Source organism: Corvus hawaiiensis, chromosome 14 (genome assembly GCF_020740725.1).
Source record: "Corvus hawaiiensis isolate bCorHaw1 chromosome 14, bCorHaw1.pri.cur, whole genome shotgun sequence".
In the NCBI taxonomy this organism is placed as follows: domain Eukaryota; kingdom Metazoa; phylum Chordata; class Aves; order Passeriformes; family Corvidae; genus Corvus; species Corvus hawaiiensis.
The window spans coordinates 42560-64141 of NC_063226.1; the positions used below are offsets into that span (position 1 = coordinate 42560).

A 21582-nucleotide genomic window follows, 5' to 3' on the forward strand; every position below is an offset into this window, starting at 1 on the left:
CAAGGGCAGCCAGAGTCCTAGTTGCTGGCAGCTTTGGTCTGGGAGAAATCCTTCCTAACCCTAACCCGCAACCCTAACCCTACCCTAATGCCTAACCCTAACGCAAGCAAACCCTAACCTGGAAACTCCTGAAAAACCCTAAAAATGCCCTAAAAATCCCTTAAAAACCAAAAAAAACCTGAAAAGGCCCAAAAAACCCCCCAGAATATTGCTTAAAAACCCTAAAAACACCTTAAAAATACCCTAACCCTAAAAAGGCCTAAAAATACCCTGAAGGAGGCCTAAAGACACCCTAAAGAACCCTAAAAATACCCACAACTCCTTAAAAAGCCATGAAAATATCTTAAAAAGCCCTAAAGATTCCCTGAAATACCCTAAAAATTCTGTTAAAAGCCCTAGTCCCAAAAAATCCCTAAAAATACCCTTAAAATCCTGAGAAAAACCTTAAAAGTACCCTAAGAAATCCTAAATATTCATTTTAAAGCCCTAAAAATACCATAAAAATCCCAAAGAAGGCCTGAAGACACCCTAAAAATTCCCTAAAAAACTCTAAAAGTACTCTAGTCCTGAAAAAGCCCTGAAGAAAACCTAAAAATCTCCTAAATATACCTTAAATAGTCCTAGAAAAGTCCTAATTTTAAATAGTCCTAAAAAAGCCTTAAAGATACCCAAAAGAGCCCCCCAAAAATTCTAAATAGTCCTGAAGAAGCCCTAAAAAGGCCCTAGAAAAATTCTGAATAGTAGTAAAAAAGCCCTAAAAGTATGCTAAAGAATCAAAAAATGCCCTGAAAAAGTCCTAAAAATACCCTAAAAAATTCAAGAAAGGCCTAAAACCCCCTGAAATATCCTTAAAAAGTCCTGAAAAAAAAGTAAAAAACCCTAAAAACCCCTAAAAAAACTGCTCCGCTCCAATCTCTACCTGTTGCTCTCTAGTCCACAGATCTCATCCCTATCTTTTTGCAGTGGGTCTTGTTTCCCTCTGAGGGTTCCGGCATGGTCCAGGTGTTAGGTGTTAGGGTTGCTGTGTTGTGCTGCTCCTGCCAGGAAAAGAGTGTTGTTAGGGGTGCTGTTTAAGGTTAGGGTTAGGGGTGGAGGGAGGGCTGGTGCACCTGTACCCTAACTTGTATCCCAACTTGTATCTTATACCCCTTATCTCCACTGTGTTCTCTGTCTCGCAAAGTAGCGCGAAGCGGGACCGGCGCAAAGTGGCGCGACACAGGGCGGCATGAGTTGGGGTCGGTGCAAAGTGGTGCGAGTCAGAGGTGGGGCGGAGGGAGGTGTGCGGTCCCCAGTGGGCTCCCCCAGGATATTATGATACCTGCTTGGGATATTTTGACAGAACCAAACATATGTCATTCTAGAATCAGCCTGGAGTAAAGGACGTGAGCAAATCTGGAAGTGCGGTTGTGTTCTTTAAGGTGTATTTCTTGAACACCTACAGCTTCATATGAATTTTACCCAGGTTTCTAAAATACTTCAGGATTCAGTGACTCATGGTCAAAAAGATTTTCTCCTAGCTGTGAAATTAAAAAAAAAAAAAAAAAAAAAAAAAATTAAAACGATGATTTTGAACTTAAACCAATTCGTAATCTAGAAGTTTGTACGGACTAGCTGTCAGGTCTCAGAAAATACTCCCTAGTATTTGCATTTTTCGGGGTTGTTGAAAGAGAAGATGAACACCCTGCTGTCTTTTCCTGCCCTTGTGTAGTGAAGTAGTCTAATATTTTACAATAAAATTTACTGGCTTGTGGTTTATGATCCATAAATGGTATTTGTTACGATTTTATGATGCTATTTACAGGTCCGTGTCCTGAGTGTAGTTCCAGCCCTCCCTCCCTTGGCCAGCTGCCCTGTGGAACCAGGTCCCTGTGCTGTGTGGCTGTGCAAGGCATCTGAAGCATCTGTTTTTGAACAAAAAGAGTGATAATTGTGTGTTGAAACTTAGTACTGGTTCCCTGTGCTGTTCAGTATTTCACACTGTTTATTTTGAACAACAGCATTCTGATCATTTCTGATTCAAAGGATATGTATTTTGGGCCTTAATTCTTTTTTAATGGTGTGTTATCTCAGGGGAGCTGTGGAGGGCTGGGTAAGTCTGTTGACTAGAGTGTGGATAATATTTGCACAGCCTCTGTGTTTTCAGTGCTCGGTCAGTGACAACTGAAGTAAATAACAAAAGCTGAGGAAATGCAAAAATACTGCCATCATTGTGCACTTTTTAGTTTAGGGACCAAATTGAAATGTGCAGTGACATGAAGAAAGCTAAGCCCAACTGGAGCTAAACATCCTTTAATTAACCTTTGCAGGATGGAGGTGTTCTGAAAAGGGAGCCTCTCAGTTAAAAATTATTCAAGAAGGTCTTGGAGCATGGCAAGCCAGAAATGCCTGAAGGGTTCATAGAAACTGTAAACACCTGTTAAAGGCACAAGTATATGAATCTTTTTGGTTTAGACTAAAAATGGCTGGTTAACAAACATCTTGAAGAGTCAGCCACCCACATTCTTCCTCCAGAGAATCACAGATTCCTAGCTCCCAGGCTCTGAGATGTAATTACAGTATGAGGAGGTTTGGGAGAGCTGAAAAGTCACCATAGCAACCTCCTGGCAAAAATCTTCGCTCATCCAATGTAAAGCAAAATTTCTTTTTATCTGAATGGCCCTAGTAAGCCTGAATGTGTTCTGTCTCTGCTTCTCTTCATTTCATTGTACTCCTCAATCACAGTCTTTTCCTGCTCTGAGTCCTAAGGGTCATCTTCTAAATCTTCCCGTGAAAGTTCTGACTAGAAATGGATGCAGGATGCTGGCTATTCGAGCAGGCTCTGCTTCTGCGTTAAAGAAGAGATGCCCTCTCGTGGCGTTACAGACCCTTTGCAATCATCTCCAGTGAAGCTGATAAACAGCTTGTGCTGAATAGTTACAAGCACTGAAGTAAACTGAAAAACATGGAAACAGATAAAAGAAGATGAAGGAAATGGAAATCATTGAAAATTCCTGTGCAGTCCCTGTTCAGAAGAAAGGCTCTCCACGTAAGAGTTGATGTGAATGATAGAAGCTGTGCAGCTTCTGCTGAGACGCAGTGCATGCCAAGCAATTTCCATGGATGTGAGCTGCCTGTAATAGAAGGAGACCGAGACCTGCTGGTTGAGGCTGGTGGATGGCAGGAGGGTGCTTGGCTGTGGCTACTTGTTTGTGAGAGGGTCTGTGCTGGTGCACAGGGAGAAGGCACAGGGAGAGGAGCTCCTGAGATATAAAGCAGTTTGGCTAAGGGGTGCTCTCAGTTTTTTGAGGAAAAACTTGACGTCTGGGATGTTTAATGGGGGTAACCAAGAGGAGGTGTGAGGAATAAGGTGATGATGGATGAGTAGGTTATGTAGGAAAGCAGAAGTGAGGGACACTTCTATTCTAGTCTGGAGACTAGAGTGCCTGGAGGAGCAGGGTGCAGTGTTCAGCAGCCTTGGGAGGTCCAGGCTTTCTCCGGTTCCTCTTACATCCCTCTCAGATCCAGTAAGGGAAATGAACTACTGGGAGCTGCTCCCAAAACATTTAAGATCACACTCCTGCAGGAGACAGCCACCAGTCCTCCAGGGCCCATTTTGTCCCTCTGGAGCTAACTCACAAAATTCAGGAGTTGATGTCTGGCTGGCCAAAGTGACAGGCACACAGGGCTGTCCTTTTTTCAGGGGCCACTCTCTCTGAGACCTCACTCATGAAGTCTTTCTCAGCATCAAGCAATAGTTAGTGTTTTTTGAACTTGGCAATGACTAATTAATATCTTGCAGGAGGGAAGAAAGATACCGGTGTTGGTCTTTACACTATAGTGTTACATACTATAAACAGAGGCTAGACAGCTGTTGTGGGGAATTTACAACTAGTGTTCTTTAGCGCGGTCACTTTTGAAACAGAAATGAGAGGAACTCTTCAGTTGTTTCTTTCTAATTTGTGTTTTACAGTGCTCCATATTCTGGACTTTGCTCTGGACAAAACCTGCGTGACCCTGTGACGTACCATAGGCTGAGAGTGTAATGATTTGTTTCTTAAATATTATTGCAAAAGTCAACAAATCGTTTCTGGAGTAATAAAAGGGAAGGTTGGGAGCAGAGATTTGTTATCACAGCAGATTTTCCAGGACCTAAGAAATGTGGTTTCAGAACAGAAATAACTTGCTCTTCATTTCCTGACCGACTGAAAACATCACAACGTCCCATCTGATTTTCTCTTCGTATCTCCTTCACCGGTCTTTTGGCATCTGACAGAAGAAGCAGTGTGGAGCAAAAATCTGCCTGAATTTCTGTGCTACACAGGGAGGTGAGTTTTTGAGCAGAGCCTTTAAATAATGATGGTGTTTTTAGAAGAAAGTATGTAAATATATAGGAAGTCCTATTTAGGTACCACAGACTGGGAGCATAATGTTTTATTCCTTAAATGTTACTGCAAAAGTCAACAAAAAATTGCTGGAGTAATAACAGAAAAAGCTGGGAAAAGAGATTTGTTGTCACAGCAGTAAATGGAAAACTGGATGGTATTTCCTAACATTGTAAGTTTTGTAAAGTGCAATTTTTAAAGGAAATGGAGATAGTTGTTACTAGCTCAGAGATTTTTATAATTTTCTAATGTTCATTTTACATGTCTGAACACAAAGGGACAAATTCCATTTTGCCAGTGGGCAGGGTGCTGTAACCCTTTGTGGGGAGCCCCAGGCAAGGGCTGTGTCTGATGTGAAGACAGGTGACTCTGCTGAATGGAGTTTGACCGTCTTAGACCAGCTGGGGATCTAGTTCATCCCCCACAGTCATTTTATGTAGCTCACTAATAGGTGAAGATTTAGCCCAGTGTGGTCCTAAACCAAGATTAAGTCCTTCCTTTGGTGCCTGGTGAAGTGAGTAGAGGAAGCAGAGCAGCACAGGGGAGCTGCAGGGCGCAGGGAGCGAGTCTGGGGCTCTCGGACATCGAGGCTGCCTGTCCACTTCATTGCTCTGGTTTAACTGTAGTCATTTTGGAAGCAACTTTAGTCAAACTGAAGCACAAAACAATAAAATCCTTCCAGTTTAGACCAGAGTATTCGGATTGTAAGTGTTCAGTGTATGCTTATACCCTGGAATTAGCCCTTTCTCAATTATAAGCATGTTCCCAGGGCTCAATTACACTCATGAAAATTTGCTCGTAGACAGAGCCCAGGGGTGAGAACAAATACTTTTATTGGCCATGCTGTCCATGAGCAGCTTTGTGTCCCGTGTCTCCCTATGCCCTTTGCCCTGTCTGCTGCTGTGTGGTTTACCGTCTCACCAGAGTCTGTAGTATATAACAGTGGGTCAGCACACCCAGCTCAGAGGCACTTGGCAGGGCTTTCTCGTCTCCTTTTCCCTATGTTTTTAGGAACTTCACCACTTTGTCAAAGCAGATTGGAAGTTGTTAACAGGTTTGCAGAGTTGTGACAGATGAACAAAACACATACAGTGTCATTGTATAAACTTCATCTCTTTTAGAAACCAGCAGAATCCAGAGGGTTTGTGTAGCTGTGACCTTTACAGAGATGACTGATCTAGTGACTCAGACCAGTCACAGAGAGCAAGGACTTCTGGGCTCCTGTGCTGTCAATGCCATTCCAGCAGATTACAGGAGCAGTTTGAATTTCTCAGCCAAGTGAGTGGGAAGGGGGTGCTCACCAAAATCTCTTTTTCAGAACATGCCTAGAAAATGAAGAGGTTCTTCTGTGGCCCTGAACAGCACTCTGCTGACAAGGTTCTTTGCATCTTGATGGCTGTTGCTCATCTTTTTCTCCTGACAGGTACAGTAATCCCACTCAGGATTAATCACATGGATGCCAGCAGGCTCTGGGCATTCCCCAGCCCAGAGAGTGTCTGATGGTGTCCTGGTGTGTGCACACATAGTTTATCCCTACAGGAGCCCACTTTCCTCATGTTATGCCCCAGAGCAGCAGTTGTTCTTGTTCTGGACCATTCCCTTCAGCCGATACTGGCGTCCCTGAAGCATGCTGGCCAGAGACCTACAAGTCTGGACGTGATGCTTACCCTCTTGTGGGATGCTGATTCAGTCTGGGCTGCAGATGAGCCAGTACAAATGAGAAAATACATCAAGGAGTGAAATGTCAGGTTTTGGTTTTGTCCACGTTTGGAGGTGAAAAGGATCATAGTTTTGTCATTATTCACTTCTTTCCCTCCTGGGTGTCTTCCTGCATTTCTATATGGGTTTTTTTTAGTTTAACTTTGGTCACTGTAAAACAAGAGCTGTGCAATTGCTCCATGGTGTCCTGGGACAAGCACCAAGCTACTGACCAAGTTCTGCAGTAATAATTCAGGCCCCGAGTCAAGCACAGTAAGCTGTGCATCATGAATGCACTCAGCATCCTTTCACTCCACCATAAATCCCAGCAAAACAATAACTTGTTCTATGCCGGGTTTTGTATTTCTTTCTTTGACTTCTCCTCAAGAACAATGCAGGGCACAGAGATAATTCATGCTTCTAAAATGCACCCTGTAGGACTGGGGTCACTTCCAGCACACAGGGAAGTGAGGAAAAACTCAAGCTCTTTCCAAAGAAAGCCTTCATAATAAAAAGACTGAATTAACGTCTAGCTCCTGCCAAATCTATCAACTTTCTCTCAGCTTTGGATGAGAAAATTGGACACCCCCAAACTGATACTGGACCATGTGGACCCTAGAGCTGAACTATGTGTTGACTCCTATTTAACATGTCTTAAAGACTTTCTTTTCTTTGGCAGAGTTAAACTTGTCTTTTTACTGGTAGTGCGGGTGGTCTCAAATTTCAAAAGCAGAAGAAATGAGAAATAGAATAAACTTTAAATTTTTTAAATCATAATGCAGGGAGGTACTCAAGTGAGGACATAGGGCAGCTTCTTCTTTGGCAACAACACTTTATCTCCCTTCTTTATGATCTGTCCCAATGCTGTTTGCTTACAGAAACGCGCTATCTGCATGGAGAACGCCTGGATTTACTGGGAAGGAATGACAAATATGTGTCCCTGGTCAACTTCAGTATCCCTCAGCTCTGTCAGTTCACGGTGTGCATTGACCTCAAACGGAGTGCCAACGTCAGCTCGTGGGCAGTGTTTTCCTATGACATTGACACCACCTCCACAGATGTAAATGACCTAGAACTTGGGCTCTCTGGAGAAAACAAGCACTTGAGACTTTACCTTTTTGGCACCAGACGAGATATTGAGATTGACCTGGCCCTTTTTGGGTGGTACACTGTGTGCTGCTTGTGGGACAGCAGGAGGCAGCTGCTGCAGGTCTACTGCAGCGGTGACCTCGTGCACAGCGAGGCCGTTGGCAGCACGGAGTGCCTGAAGCCCAACGGCAGCCTTGTGCTGGGCCATCTGCACAAGAGGAGGGGTGGCTTTATTGGAAGGGTCAGCAACAGCTTCATTGGCAGCTTGTACTACTTCCAGCTGTGGGACCGTGTGCTGGGCCAGCAGGAGCTGCTGGACTGCGCCATGGGCAATGCTGTCAGCTGGAAGGAGGCATTCTGGAACTTCAGCACCATCCACCCTGTAGGGGACCATCACCTGCGCTGCGGTGAGTCTGAGTTGCTTCATCTTCCCGACGCTTGCAAGTTCCTGGGGATCACACACAGAGATGGGAATCCTCCACTGCTTGGGATTGTCTCATGGCCCCCGGGTCACTGCTGCTATGATTGATACTAGGGGTGGGCAGAGCTGTGGCCATGCTTGTGACATTGCCTGTTCTCCCCACACAGGCTCCTCTTTACAGGGATACAGAGGTTGTGGATGAGGGAAAGCTGACAGGGGCAGGCTCCACCACTGAAATCCTCTGGAGGTGGCATCTTTTGGGTGAACCTTCTAGTGGCTTATCCTTCTGCTGGGGCACCAACCCGCTGCTGAGCTGGCCTGGCATTGAGTGAGGTAGACTGGACTCAGATGTTTTCTTCTAAAATGTTTAAAAATATTTAATGCCATTACTTAGATGATAGACTCATAGAATCACAGAATGATTTGGGTTGCAAGGGACCTTAAAGATCATCCAGTTCTACCCGCTCCTGCCATGGGCAGGGACACCTTCCACTAGACCAGCTTGCTCCAAGCTGTGTCCAACCTGGCCTTGATCACTTCTGGGGATGGGGCATCCACAAGTTCTCTGGGCAACCTGGAATGATAGTAATCACTTTTCTGCAAGGCTTCTGTCTGTTGTGTGCCTCAGATGGATGTTACTTCCTTGACAAGCAGTCTTATCAGTGTTTTGGGTTATCTTATCATTCAGCCCTGATATCTCTATGTACTACATGGTATTTAAATTACGCAGAGAACCAAGATTGACTAATTGACTGATTGACTGACTGATTTATGTAAAACTAATGACACATTTAGGTGCTCCACAATAACAGTGAATGTTTCTCTGCTAGTTGTCTGTAAGCTGATGGCTTCACAGGGAAAGCAGAGTCACAGCATGAAGTAATTGGTCATTTCTGGTGTCCCCTTTGAGAATCCAAAGAGCATGCCAAGAGATGGCATATCTCCATCACGTGCAGCACCCACTGACTTCACCTCAGTTCCCACTACACTTCCCCATCTCCTGCTCCAGGTTTTACCAAATCTGGGCCCAAGGCAATGAGATCATCACAAAATTTCTGACTGCCAATGAAACCTGTGCTCAGAGGGATTCCCCCTCCCCGGTGGCACCCTCCCTTGCTCTGCACCAAAGGACACAAGCACTAATAACAATTGCTGTAAATTACAACCTTCCCATCTGTCTCCTGGCTGCCTGCCGCACTGCCTCTATCCAAGCACCCCTCCTCCTGCACTACCTGCTGCCAGAGGTATTTCCCCACTTGTGTCCCTGGCTGGGAGGACATGATCTGATGAGGAGGGAGGAGGGTCGGTTTCCCTTTTCCAATTAACCTTTGCCCTTGGGCCCATTTGATCTGTGAGAAAAGTGTGTGCTTGGCTTGGCAAGAAGTCGAAAGAAGCTTAGTCATGTTTGAGGATGAAAATCTTAGCACCTCTGATCAAAGCCTTCACTCGGTGTTCCTGGACTTTAATTTTTCAAACAGAAATAACCTGGATGAATTGGAGCATATTTTTAGTGAGGCAAAGCATGTTAGAGAGAGGCTTTCAGTGGTCAAAGCATTCTTTCCTTGTAAAGCAGTCCCCACAAACCAGGTGATTTCTTCTAGTTAGGATTCTCCAGAGCAGCCTGAATTGGACATTCAGTCAGTAAAACGTTGGCCCAAATATTCAGAAGATATCAGCAAGGAGAGACAGCAGCACGTCTCACAAGCGAGGAACTACACTGACAGGCACCAAGGCTACCCTTGCCTACGGAACCACTGGATCGACTTTATGATCCACACTGGGAGGAGGGTTACTGGAGTCTGACATCTTCCCAAGAGCAATAACTAAGATGACTGTTGTGAAATTACAGAGATGTTCTTAGAATTTAATCATGTTTGAGGATCTGTCATGTGTCAGATCTTAGCAAGACCTTAGCAAGTACCGCTTTAAATCTACTCTTCAATTAACTGGATTTCATGAGCCAGCAGTAGCACAGAGCCAGACTGATGGTACATGAGGTGGGGATAACAGTGAGCAGTGTAAACACGTATTGACATTTGTGTCCCATCTGTCAGGCAGGGGAAGCTGCACCTGGCTGTGGTTCATGTGGATTGTCCATATGAGATCATGCATGTTCCATCTGTGTGAGAAAATCTGAAGCGGGCATGTAAGAAGTTGTGCCAAAGCATTGCTGTGGAATGAAGTGCCGTGGGGAAGTGCCATGTCAATGCAAATGTCCCATCTCAAATTGTTGCTTATGCCCTGTAACAATTTCTAGCTGCAAGGCTTGCCTCTTGCGTTTGTAGGTGTTGTTTGTAGATGTTTTAAGTTAATGTTGCTTGGTTCTCTTTGACAGTAGACAGGTTATGCAATTGTGCTGGGAAGTTAGGCAGCCTGCTTTGTTTTGGAAATCTTACGTTGCTTTTGGAAAGCCAGGGCTCATTTAGGCAAAGTGAGGGAAACTTCTCATACGAATGTAGCCAGAAGCAGCCTCAAAAAGGTGTGTTGGCATTTTAGAAGTGCTGTAATTATTGTAGTGATTGCATTGGTTTTGCTTGATGTAGCAGGAGTAAAATTATTGTTCTGCCTTCACTTTTTTCCCAGAGATCTTGAAGATGATCCTTTGCTTTTGCAGCTCAGCTGGGCCTTTACTGAAAGTGTGGAAGTAAAAGTGTGTGTTCTCATCCTTTCACTGACAGTCTTCATGTCTTCCTCCCCCTACCACACCCACACACTGCTTTCTGGTTTTTTTCTTAATTTTAAATACTCTGGGAGAGGGATGAATATTCAATATCTGAACACGACTGCTGATAATATAGAAATGTATTTATTGCAGTTCTCTTATTGGCTAGTCTCATTTTTTCTGCTCATCTGTTGGAAACCGTACATATTTACAGGATGCCAAATAAACCATTTATTAAATTACTAAATTGAAATCCTCGAGTAGGACTTTAAAAAGTCAGTGGTACAGTACTCTCGTAGCTTCAGACCTCATCTGTCATCACGGCTTAGTCCTCTTTTTGCGAGCAGGACTACATACATGTTAATTAAAGCAAATGAGGTTACAGGATGAAGATCGCCAGTCCCACACCTGCCTGCTGGTAATGTTCCTTGACATGTGAGAATAAACAGATTTTTTTTTTCTTCTGGTGATAACGAGAGAGAAGGAAATAAATTAATATCTGTGAAGTTGTAACCATGCTTTAATTTGTCAGGAGATGGAAATAGAATTCCGAGTGACATCCCTGATCAGAATGGATTTGGGCTTTGTTTGGCAATTTCTCTGTTGGTTTTTTTTCCCTAGCAGATTTTTCTGATCCATCCTGCCTGACGCAGGGTAATATCATACATCACCCCCGAGGAAATTCTTTTCAAAAAATTACACTGATAACAACAGGAACAGAGTGGAGCCTGTAATTGTTCTGTGCAGTGATTGATAGATTCAATCCTACATGGAGAGGATCTGCAGCACTGGAACATGCAGGGAGACAAGTTAAACCCCAGGTGTTCTAATAGTCTGGAATGTGGCTTGATGGATCATATCCTAATCTTGTGTCTATATTTCTGTAGGAAAGAAAAAAATATTTATTCCGGTGATAGGACATACCTGGCCCTTCTGCATTCTCATCTCACTCCCTCTATGGCAGCAGTTCTTAAAAAGGCTCATAAAGAGACACTAATTTTCTGTCAGTTTGAAACCAGGGACTCATTATCTGCAGCATCCCACTGGGGCTCACAGAACCATCTCTGCAGCTTCGCACCACAGGAAGGCATACAGGTTTTCACTACAAGTTTAAGCTGTGGAATGGAAGTCTGTGGAGATGCTAGAATTTCTGCACTGCCAGGGCCCAGGACCTTTGTATCCTCACTGCAGTATATTGTGAGGATGGGGGAGGGCTTGGTGCGCACAGGTGCTGGAGGAAAAACCGCAACCCCTTAGTTCTGGATCCTTCTGTTTTCTTTTGAGGAGTCAGTTTCCTTTGTCTCTTTAATTTATTAGATACTTCTGGCTTCTTGTTTTCTGTGTATTCCTGAGTCTGTCAAACAGCATTAGTGTTGGTAGGAGCTCTGTGGATGGAACATCCAGGTCTGTCGTGCAGCTCAATGAGCTAAGGCCTGCGGATCTTTTTCCAAATAAAGAGTCAGCAAACACCCGTCATGCCAGGTCATGTTTCTGACCTACTGCAGGCAATGGGTTTGAAATGGCGATGTGGCAGCTTGCTCCTGGACTTGCCAGTGTTTTGGTGGAAGAGTAAAGCAGACTGGATTAGTTCTCTGATTTCCAAAGTGTACTGCTATCTCAGACACAAAAGGCCTGAGTAAAGAGGAGAGATATCCAAATGGAAATCTAAGATTCATTAAGCATGGGAAAAGCAGGCTTGCTGTTTTTACAGCTTTCCGTGCATCCCAGGAACAACAGGGACTGTACTCTATCAAAGCAGGTTCTGGACAGTTTGATCTTTGGAACAGCTGGTCCATCTTCCTTGCTCCCCATCCTACTCCCGCCAGGTGTGTGGGAGCCTCCTGGCTCAGCTCTCCATCAGCCCTGAGCACTCTGCCTCTGCTGAGGAGTCACAACCATTTCCTAGATCATGAGGTAACACCAAAACAACTCCGAGGAATATTCAGAGGCTGGAGGTCTGAGCTGAAGACTGGAGGTTCTGAGCTTAGTCTGCAAGAGCCAAACCTGGAGAGACAGCTCAGAGCTGGATTTTGGTCGCTTTGTTGTCCACTTGCTCCAGTCTGACTCTGTGCTGAGTTCACAGCCTGTGGCTTAGTGCAAAAGGGAAAATCAGTTCTTTGTATAGGAAGTAGGAGCTTAGGTACTGTAGCATGCCTGCTCAGAAGGGGCTTTTGACTTCAGCTGTCCTTTGAACTTCACAAGACAATTTGAAGTAATTTAGGATAGAAATAGGAGACTTCGAGTTGTTAACAGCCCCTGTTTCTGTTATTGCCATGGATTTGAGTGAGTCAGAGATGGATTGTTGTGCTGTAAGCATGGGTGAGTCTCCTTACCTTGAACTACAGTAGAGAAAACAATGTTTTATGTATGAAGCATGGTCTTATCCTGCTTCTTTCTGGCCACACTCCTTATTCATAGACATTTGGCTTTGTATTCATATGTTGAATTTATTTCTCTTAGTCGGAGCTGGAATGTCAAGTCTCTGACAGTCATGTCAGAGTGTGAAGTAAAAAACGCCAATTACCAGCCTCGAAAGGAAATGGTGCTTCAGGGGCAAAGTGTTGTGATCCTGCTTTTCTTTGAGCACCCAGACCTGTAATGTTACAGGGTGATTCAGTTCACTGCAATTTTCTGTTGTACATGTGTGCGGAAAAATTCACACCACCAGAGGTTTATGTCCAAAAAGGAGACAGAGGAGTCCTGTAACTTTATTCAAATAGAGGGAGAGGCCATGGGGCATTTCCTCTGGGGTCTCTCAAATTGTTGGAGGATGCAACCTCCTTTTAATACTGTTTTCCTGGCCACATCATCCTCTCTCTTTCCCCACTGGCCGAGGTACTTGAGAGGTACAGACTTCCCGAATCACCTACTACATGACCCCCCTAATATGCGACACACCCACTCCCTGCTTTTGTATCTCTGTTCTTCTTTAAATTCAGGAATTTTACATGGCTTTGATTACGCAACACTCCTTGTCAATTAGTACCATTCCTCTGAATTTTATGGTTCCTCTCTGTTACTGTCTTATCTTTCAACCTCCGGTTTTATCTACAAGCAGGATCACACAGTCTATTTGTAAAGACACACTCATTCCTTTCACACATGACAAACATCATCCATTTTCTCCCTGTCTGCCTGGTGATGTGGCAGATTGCATGTGAAATGCAAAAGTCATATCTGCTTTGACAAGGTGATTCACTTTGAGGAAAATTAGCTATGAATGAATGCCTGGAATTCTTTACTTTGAAAACAACAGGCAGGATGGTCAACATTTAAAATGGGAATCTTTATGCCAGAGACCATGAATATCAATGTTCCTCTCACAGGCATTACAAATGCCTTTTCCCGAAGGCTGGCCCAACTTACACAGGCAAGAAGGGAACATGGGTAACTGTCCTCCAACACAAGAAATGAAAAAGGATAAAGGTGCATAAGCTCTGATTTTCCCTGTGATCTAAATTCCATTTTCTCTCTTGTTATGTTGTGTTTACCTCTCTATAAAGAAGAAAACCCTGTGTGGTTGTATTTTCCCCTTTGCCTTCACCCTGCTGAGGTCTGTGGAACCACGGCAGCTCCTTGTAATGATGACCTTTGCAGAAGGACTCAAACCTTTCTCTCACCTGAACTGTGCTCTTCCTCGCACTTTTGCCAGTGTGGATTCTCAGGCCTTTTATGGTTCTTTCCAGCAGATTTCAGTGAAGCATCCTCAACAAGGGCCTCCACGCTGCCCCCGGTACCTCCAGCCAGTACCAATGGTACCGTTCCACGTAAGTGCTCAGGGGGCCATTTTAAATGTTGTCATGATCGTCAATGACACTGACTGACACTGTAGATGTGACAATTTAAGACTTAGTCACATGTTTAAACCTTTGCTGCTTAGCAAGGTGACCTGTGTCAGCAGATCCTCCTGTCTCTGCCTGTGCATTCTCAGCAGGCAGTAAAGGCCAAGACAGTGCACCCCAGCTACGAACCACAACTTGGTTGTTAAGGTGTGATAATGTGACCGTGTGTTTGGGCTCTTGAGGTCTTTAATAAAATTCCTATCAATGCAGCAGTAACATAGACTTGGACACTGCAGTCTGGGGTTTCCCAAAGAGCCTCAGTGCCATGGGAATGGGAACACAACTATGGTTCTACAGGGGAGTGAGCAGATGGGGAGCAGGCACCTTCTGTGCAAGCTGCAGGATATATCTCACCTCTATCCTCTCCTTACAGTCAGATTCTTTAATGTTCACATGAACTTTTCTCTTCTCTACAAAATGGAGAGAGCTCCTGATTGCTATGATGCAAGGAGGCTTCTTGAACACTGGGTGAGTAGCTTGCTTTTCTCATTCTCATGTGTTTCTAGCAAGTATCACATGAAGACAGCTGGTAGGATCACAGAATAGTTTGGATTGGAATAGAAAGGGTTGGAAGGGACCTCTATAGGTCATCTAGTCCCATGCCCAATGTGCAGAATGCAAACTGCTGGGACAACACAGAAATGAGCATCCATGTAACAATTGTGGTGTTTCAGAGTCATGTTATCCAATATATAACAGGACAAAATGAAATTCTGAAGGAAGGGAAAAGTGTTAAAATTTTGCAAAAATTCTTGGCCACTTTCATTGGCATTTAGAATTCTGATGACAATTCTAAATTTACAAGCAGGTCTAGGAAAAGTATTGATAAATAGTCTTAAAAAAAATGTTACTGTTTTTTTCCAGTTTAATATCATGTTTACTGGAGAAGGATTTGTTGTGACAAACTTTAAAGTGAGGTAAGGTTCTGGCTGTGTGGTGGTGTCACCTTGGCCCTCTGTCCTTTGCACAGTCAGGTTCCAGATACCCATTTCACAACTGACCAGTCTGGGGGGTCACAGAGGAGAACGAGGCCTACAGACCCCTGGAGGCTGGCTAGGATCACACTGGCTCTTGTGTGGTATTGTCTAATGAAAGAATGTAATAGTTTGAAAACGCTGCTAGGAACAATGGTTTCTTGAACCAGATTCCCCTATTTCATTCCTTTTAGCCCACTCCACCTGTATTCATATTCAAACTGTGAGCAGCAGAGAGGGATATTTTAGCAATTTGTAAACATGTCACTAACACAGACAGTTTTGTCATTTTACATCTATTTCGACTTCCTAATTTCTTCTCTGACTTCCACGGGTACTTCTTGTTTCATAGATGACGACAGAGTAACATGTTGCACTGTTCACATGGGATGAATCCAATTCATAAAACATTAAGGGAAGGTTCTTCCCATTTTGGAAGAAACATTTTTTGTGAGAATGCATATGAATTATAGCACTTGGTCCTGGTAACTTCTGTAGATATATCTATGCTGAATTCAAGATGACTTCTAAGTTGTAACATCTGTGGTCACGAGATTTTTTTTTTAGGTGATAGCAGAATGGGGCATGTTACAGTTATATGCTACTGTGAAATAATTGTTCTGTTCTCTTTTGTTTTCAGGGATAATTATCCACATCACAGTGCCTATAAGAGGACTCACGTATGTAGTTTGTTATTTTCTGATACCTCTTACAGATAGGTATATTTTCTTACCTCTTATAAAGAGGATATAGTAGTTGAAGGGTCTAAATGTTGATGCTATTGTGTTTTGTTGAAATTACTTAATTATCCTGATGAACCTCTGGCAGTACTGTGAAACAAGGGCTCCTCCCAGGTGTCAGGTCCCAGTAACACTTAAAGCAACAGGCTCTGTTTTAATGAGCACACTGAGTTTCTGCTGATTGTTTTCCTTAAAAACCAAATTGTGCCTGTTGATTCTAACCAGTTTCTAACTTTCTGTGTCCTTCCATGCGAACTGAAGGGGAAGGTAAAGCAGATGTCACGAAGGTAAGACCCAGGGTTATGAACTGGGTTTCCATGCTTTGTACTGATTTCATTTTTAGAGGGAGGAGGAATTGTATCCCTCCATGGCTCTTTGAGTTTCAGAGTGACCGGAAAAGCGCACATGGAGGTCAGAACCACAGGAATACTTGACCTGGGGAAACATGTTTGGGCATCCAAGGTTCCCCTCTCATACCTCAGATCTTGGTGCTTCCATGGCAAGCTGTGAGGTTTGCGCTGCCCTGTAAGAGCTGGCCCTGAGCAGGGTCCTTCACTGGGGCCAGAACCGTGAGTGGACAGTGCCCAAGAAGGATACCAGGATGAATCCTGCGCCTCTTCTGTAAATCTAATTCTGAAATCCTAATCGCCTTCTGACCCCAGGCCAGGAGGAAGAGGAGCTGAATTCCCATCACCTCCAAAGGGCCGTGAATGGTTTAGAAAGACCATGATGAGTGGTGGACAACTGTGTGAATTGAAAAAGCTTGAAATATCCCAGCCCTAAGGAACTCTCACTCATTAACCCTCAGTTAATTTAGAGGCCCATGAGGCATCTGCCCAAGGCTTCTTGCATATTTCTGCCATGTCTGAAGCCACTCAAAGAGACATAAAGTCTTTCCAAACCTTCCAGAGTCAGCAAGGGTAATTACTTAGAGCAATAGCTGTTCTGAGGAGAAGAAGTGGAATCCACCAGAGATACTGAAAGTGGTTAGTTAAATCCCAGTTTTCCAGGGAGCCGTGGAGTCACAGGGTGCTCAAGCACATCGCTATTTTATGACTGGCTCTCTCCAAACTTTAAATGTTGAAAAACCCTTACTTGTGACAGGGATGTTCCTTTGCCAAGATAATGTCATTAAGAAACCTTTAGAGTCATTTACCATGAAACTATAGAGATATTCTTGTACCTGTATTCCCAATATTTTCTACTTTAGAAAGCATTTCCAGAGATAAGGTGCTAGTGTACATTAGAAGTGGCATCCGGTGATGTTCACCATAGGACTGCACTTATGGTGAGCAAAATACATACATTATCCAATTCAGTGTAATTATCTGGGCTACTCCTTAATTTTGTAGCCATTTATATTTGTGAAATGCTACTAATATGGCAGTCTTGTTTGTGTATTCTATTTGTAGCTATGTCTGTAAGGCCATTGTAAAGACCACATTCCTGGAAACACAAGAAGTCTTGAGTCTCAAGATCAAAGAGTTGTTGAATGACTCTTACAAAGAGGGACCATTTTCCCTGTATGTGAAACCTGAAGATGTGGCTGTGAAGTCCATAGGTAAAAATTTACTGAAACCTCACTGCAAATCAACATGCTTTGCAATTCTGTCTCTAAGTGCTTTTTATCAAATTTATATTCTGTGGAGAGGTTAGGCTAGAAAACATCCTTACAAGTGACCAGACTGACTTCACGTGATGTACAATCTGTAGAGCATCATGCAATGACAGCGATATCAAAAATTTGGGTTCCAGGCAAATGGAGACATGAATCCTGGTGCCCACGCTGGTCTGAGCACCTTTGCAACGAAGGCAAAGTAAAGCTGATGCAGCTACAAATCCAGGAGCTCCTGCTGGTAGCCAGTACCCCGGGGGAACTGAAACAAAACATCCCCTGCCAGCATTTTCCTAATGCCTGTGCATATTGGATCGATCCTCAGATGGCAAATAAGTATTTTGTTAGTTTGGTTACTGTCTCTGTTCTTCCCTAAAATACAGGAGTAAGCCAGAGATAAGAGCTAATAGATCATCCCTGGGATTCAAAACCACATTTTGCAGCAATAACTTACAAAATATCAGTTTCAGATGATAAAACAACAAGCCTGGAGGAAAGACATTGATGGGTTAATGAGGGGCAACGTGAAGCACTTTCTGATAGATTAGAGAAGCCTGGAGGGTGTGCTGTCATTGAATCTGGTTTGTGATGCTGGAAACCCTCTACCTGAGAACTGGCCTTATCAAACAAAAGAGAAAAAAATGTAGAAGAAGAGATGAAATATTTAAACAAAATGTTTCCTTACAGACAGTAAACCTGTAAAATGCTCCTGTCCAGTCTGCAAATTAGAACTCATTCCCATCAGGAAACCAGGTCCACAGAACAGATGGGTGCTTGGGTGTTGGGGGAGTGGGCGGGGGGGTCTTCTTTTTGACTATTGAGTCTTTTTAAAGAACTTTTATTTATTTCCTCCTCAGCACTAATGGGTTGTCCAGAAAGCTTTTCCCACACGCGGTACAAGGGAAATTATTCCTGGCCTCTAACAAGTCCAGCCTCCAAGACAGAGGTCAGCTGCAGGAAAAACCCTCTGCAGTCTGCTCAGAGGAGCTGGTGAGTGACAAGACATCTTGTTCTGGTTCTTCCATGGAAAACAGGAGGGAGCAGCAGGTTTTGTGATGGCAAATCAGATGGCAGTCTGCCACGGCACACAGCAGTGCCATGCCAAGGAAGATGCAAAGAAATTTGGGGCTAATCCTTCATGGGCTGCAGGAAAAGGGTGTGGCATCATTCCCATCACCTGCAGGGAGAACCTGCTGGCACTGCAGGGACCTGACTTTCTGCTTGGGCAGGAAGGGAAAACCTTGCCCTGTTGCATTTTGTGCCTTCTCTCAATTGCTCCTGCCCTCGAATACCTCAAGGTGCATTTCACATGGCTCTGGCATCTGGGTTCTGCCCCCACTCTGCTGGGTGAGTGGTAAGTCAGATCTGACTTGAAAATCCATTTAAAGTTGGGTTAATAAATTACCTTCTTAGCTACCTGAGTGGGAAATATGAGGAACATCATTATTATATATTTTTTCTTGTAACAATGTATATTCTTTTCATTTTTCAGTGAAATTAGTATTGAACTTGAGCAAGCTTTTTGGAAAAAACCAAACATGACTAAATGCAAATTACTGGAAAAACTTCCAAATAATACTCTAGGCCTCCAAAATATCAAGATAACAGAAGGTAAGGCACCAGATACTTCAGTGACACAGTGAATCACAGTAAAAATAGTTGCAGTTAGATAATGCTCACGTTGGACATCTGAAGAAGCGTTAAGGTTGTTTTTGTGCATCCTGTTCATCTGGTCATCTTGAAGGTTTTTTATTGCTGATGAATTTTGAAGGTGCTTCCAAGTTCTCTATCAAATCATCTATTCTCAAAACCTACACTTAGATTTATAATTAAGTAAGTATATGTGAATAATGTGGCAGGTTTTGCCTGTCTATACACTCTGTTACCACATCAAAGCAATTCACAGTATCTCATAGAAAGAAGCACAAATCAGTGTCTGGAGTAGAAAATTTGTGCTGTAATTCATGTAAGTTATGAGATGACCTCTACCACCTGTTTATACTTTTTTAAGCTATGCCAAACAGTGTAAGTAGTTTGAATGGTGAACAAACCAAATACCAGAGGGCTTATCCTCATCCTCAGGAGTGTATCAAATAATAGATCATGGAAAGATATCTGCAGTTGCACACAGTCCATCTGACTCCCAGGTTGTAGAATCTGCTTCTATAAGAAAATTATAGAAGGATGATGAGATGATGAATGGCAGATACAAAATACCATTCAGAATTTGCTTTTGCTGCTGTACCAGGTAAGCAGCATTAGGGACAGGGGCAGATCTTGTGTAATTTGGGACTCACAAATTCTTGTAAACACAACCAAAGTTAAAACTAAATATTATTTGCAGATAGTATTTATAAATCCAAAAGCAGGTGACAGTATTCTTATGAAAAGTACATTATTTTTTTCCTTTAAAATACAATCTGAGATATGCAGATTTTACTTGGAAGTTTTTGCTGGTTTAATTGACATGTTGAGGGCTTACTGACTTATTCTTAGGACATAATTTTGTAAGAGATCAGGAGCATTAAGACCATCTGGAAAGAACTGAGAAGCAGATTAACTCCTGGATTTAACAGAGACGTGTAGCTGTATGGCCAGACAGATAGCTATGTCACATAAATCATCTGTACTTCCTTTTTTTTCAGAGAATGCACAAGATGTTGTACAGCATATTTTATACCTCTTGCCTGATGCAACACTGCATGTGGAAGAACTGGAAATCATTGCAAGTAAAATTTCTGATATTGTAGAGCTTGCAGATGTGAGTGTGACACTTGCAGAGACTGTATTGTCTATACTAGACTATATTGTGCTGCAAGAAATAGAAGATGAGAACTTTAGAAAAATAACCAATAGGTAAGTAAGATAACTTGCCCAGAAGAGGCTTCCTAAGCTGAAATGGCACCATGGTGTAATTTATTCAGTCTATTAAAATATCGTCACTGGAGCTACCAATTTCTGAACTTTGATCTTAAACATATTTGAGGTTCTTAACAGCAGAAATTGATTATTGTGTTGTCAAAGGTGCTTTTAGCAGAACCAGTTCTGCAGAAGTCCCCATTCCAATGTTGTTCCCTGTGGGCATCCCAGCCTGGAGGCAGCCCAGCTGCTGTCTCCTCTCACAAGGATCACAAGGATATTTGTGGCTCAGCAGTGAGGGCTGTGGGCAGGTCAGCCTGGAGAAACAACTCTCTTCCACTCTCTACCTGTGCTGATAAAGACTTTTTAAAAACAGCTATTCAACGTTAGTCTTCAAAATCTGTATTTAGGATCATGCATCCATGATGTGATTCTCACACATGCTAAAATAGAGGTTCTTAGCTTTAAGAACGCCTCTCTTCTTTGAGGTCTTGAAGGGAACTCAGCTACCTGGTTTTGAATGTCTTAGCAGAGCACTGTCCAGAGCAGTGCAGCCAGCCTTGACAAGGGCAAATGAAAGGACACGGAGTTTACCCATTCAGAGCTTTGCTGGACAAGCCCCTGAGCAGCAGCTCTGCCTTTAGAGCCTATCCTGCCTGAGGTGGTGAGGAGATGGAGGATGGACTTCCAGAGGTTCCTACCAGACTAAATTGTTCTGGCTCCAATATTTCGTCTCCTGGTACAATTAGATGACTGAAAATAATCAGATTAGCAGATTTTACAAGTTACTGCCTTCCAGATGAAGTGCAGTTTTTGACTGGGTGTGGATTTTGGTTCAGTTCTTCTCAGAACCTCCTTCTGTGGTCCCTGCAGGAGAGTATCTTCCACCTGCCAGAGTCCACTGAATCATGCCAACTCAGCTGTTCGCCATCACCTGAGCCTGTGCAGACAAAGTGCCATCTACCCCCAAATGGACCCGTTCTGCTCAAGTGCTTGCTCTTTGTGATCATAAATCAGAGCAAAGGGTTTTAGTCACTTGGGTGTGTGTTATGAAACCAGCAGAATATTTCAAGAGTTGTATTTTTTTTTCTTTCTGTTGCTCTTGTTGAAGTATCCTGAAGATGGCTGAGGAGATGGGCTATAAGGTTACCTACACAGACAGAAATATGTCAGTCATAACCACGTCCTTGGCCCTGTTGGTGCTGCGTCCAGATCCCGGACTGTTTGGAGGACTGGCCTTTGGCATTACCTCCTACAACAGAAGTGTGGATCTCAAGGTGAGAGCAAAGTATCACCTCAGGGACCACTGACTAAACCGGAC

At 43.4% G+C, this 21582-nt stretch overlaps 1 protein-coding gene across 1 annotated transcript; it reads left to right on the plus strand.

Moving 5' to 3' along the window:
* The first annotated feature begins 3966 nt into the window (after window positions 1–3966).
* ADGRG4 (adhesion G protein-coupled receptor G4) lies at window positions 3967–21571 on the plus strand. The gene is made up of 13 exons (XM_048318713.1): window positions 3967–4304; window positions 5680–5784; window positions 6938–7555; window positions 13921–13998; window positions 14447–14541; window positions 14938–14990; window positions 15688–15727; window positions 16049–16074; window positions 17200–17348; window positions 18260–18392; window positions 18895–19013; window positions 20048–20258; window positions 21373–21571. Exons 2-13 carry the CDS (start codon window positions 5694–5696, stop codon window positions 21569–21571), a joined length of 1812 nt encoding a protein of 603 aa, XP_048174670.1. The 5' UTR covers window positions 3967–4304; window positions 5680–5693.
* Window positions 21572–21582: the final 11 nt, after the last annotated feature.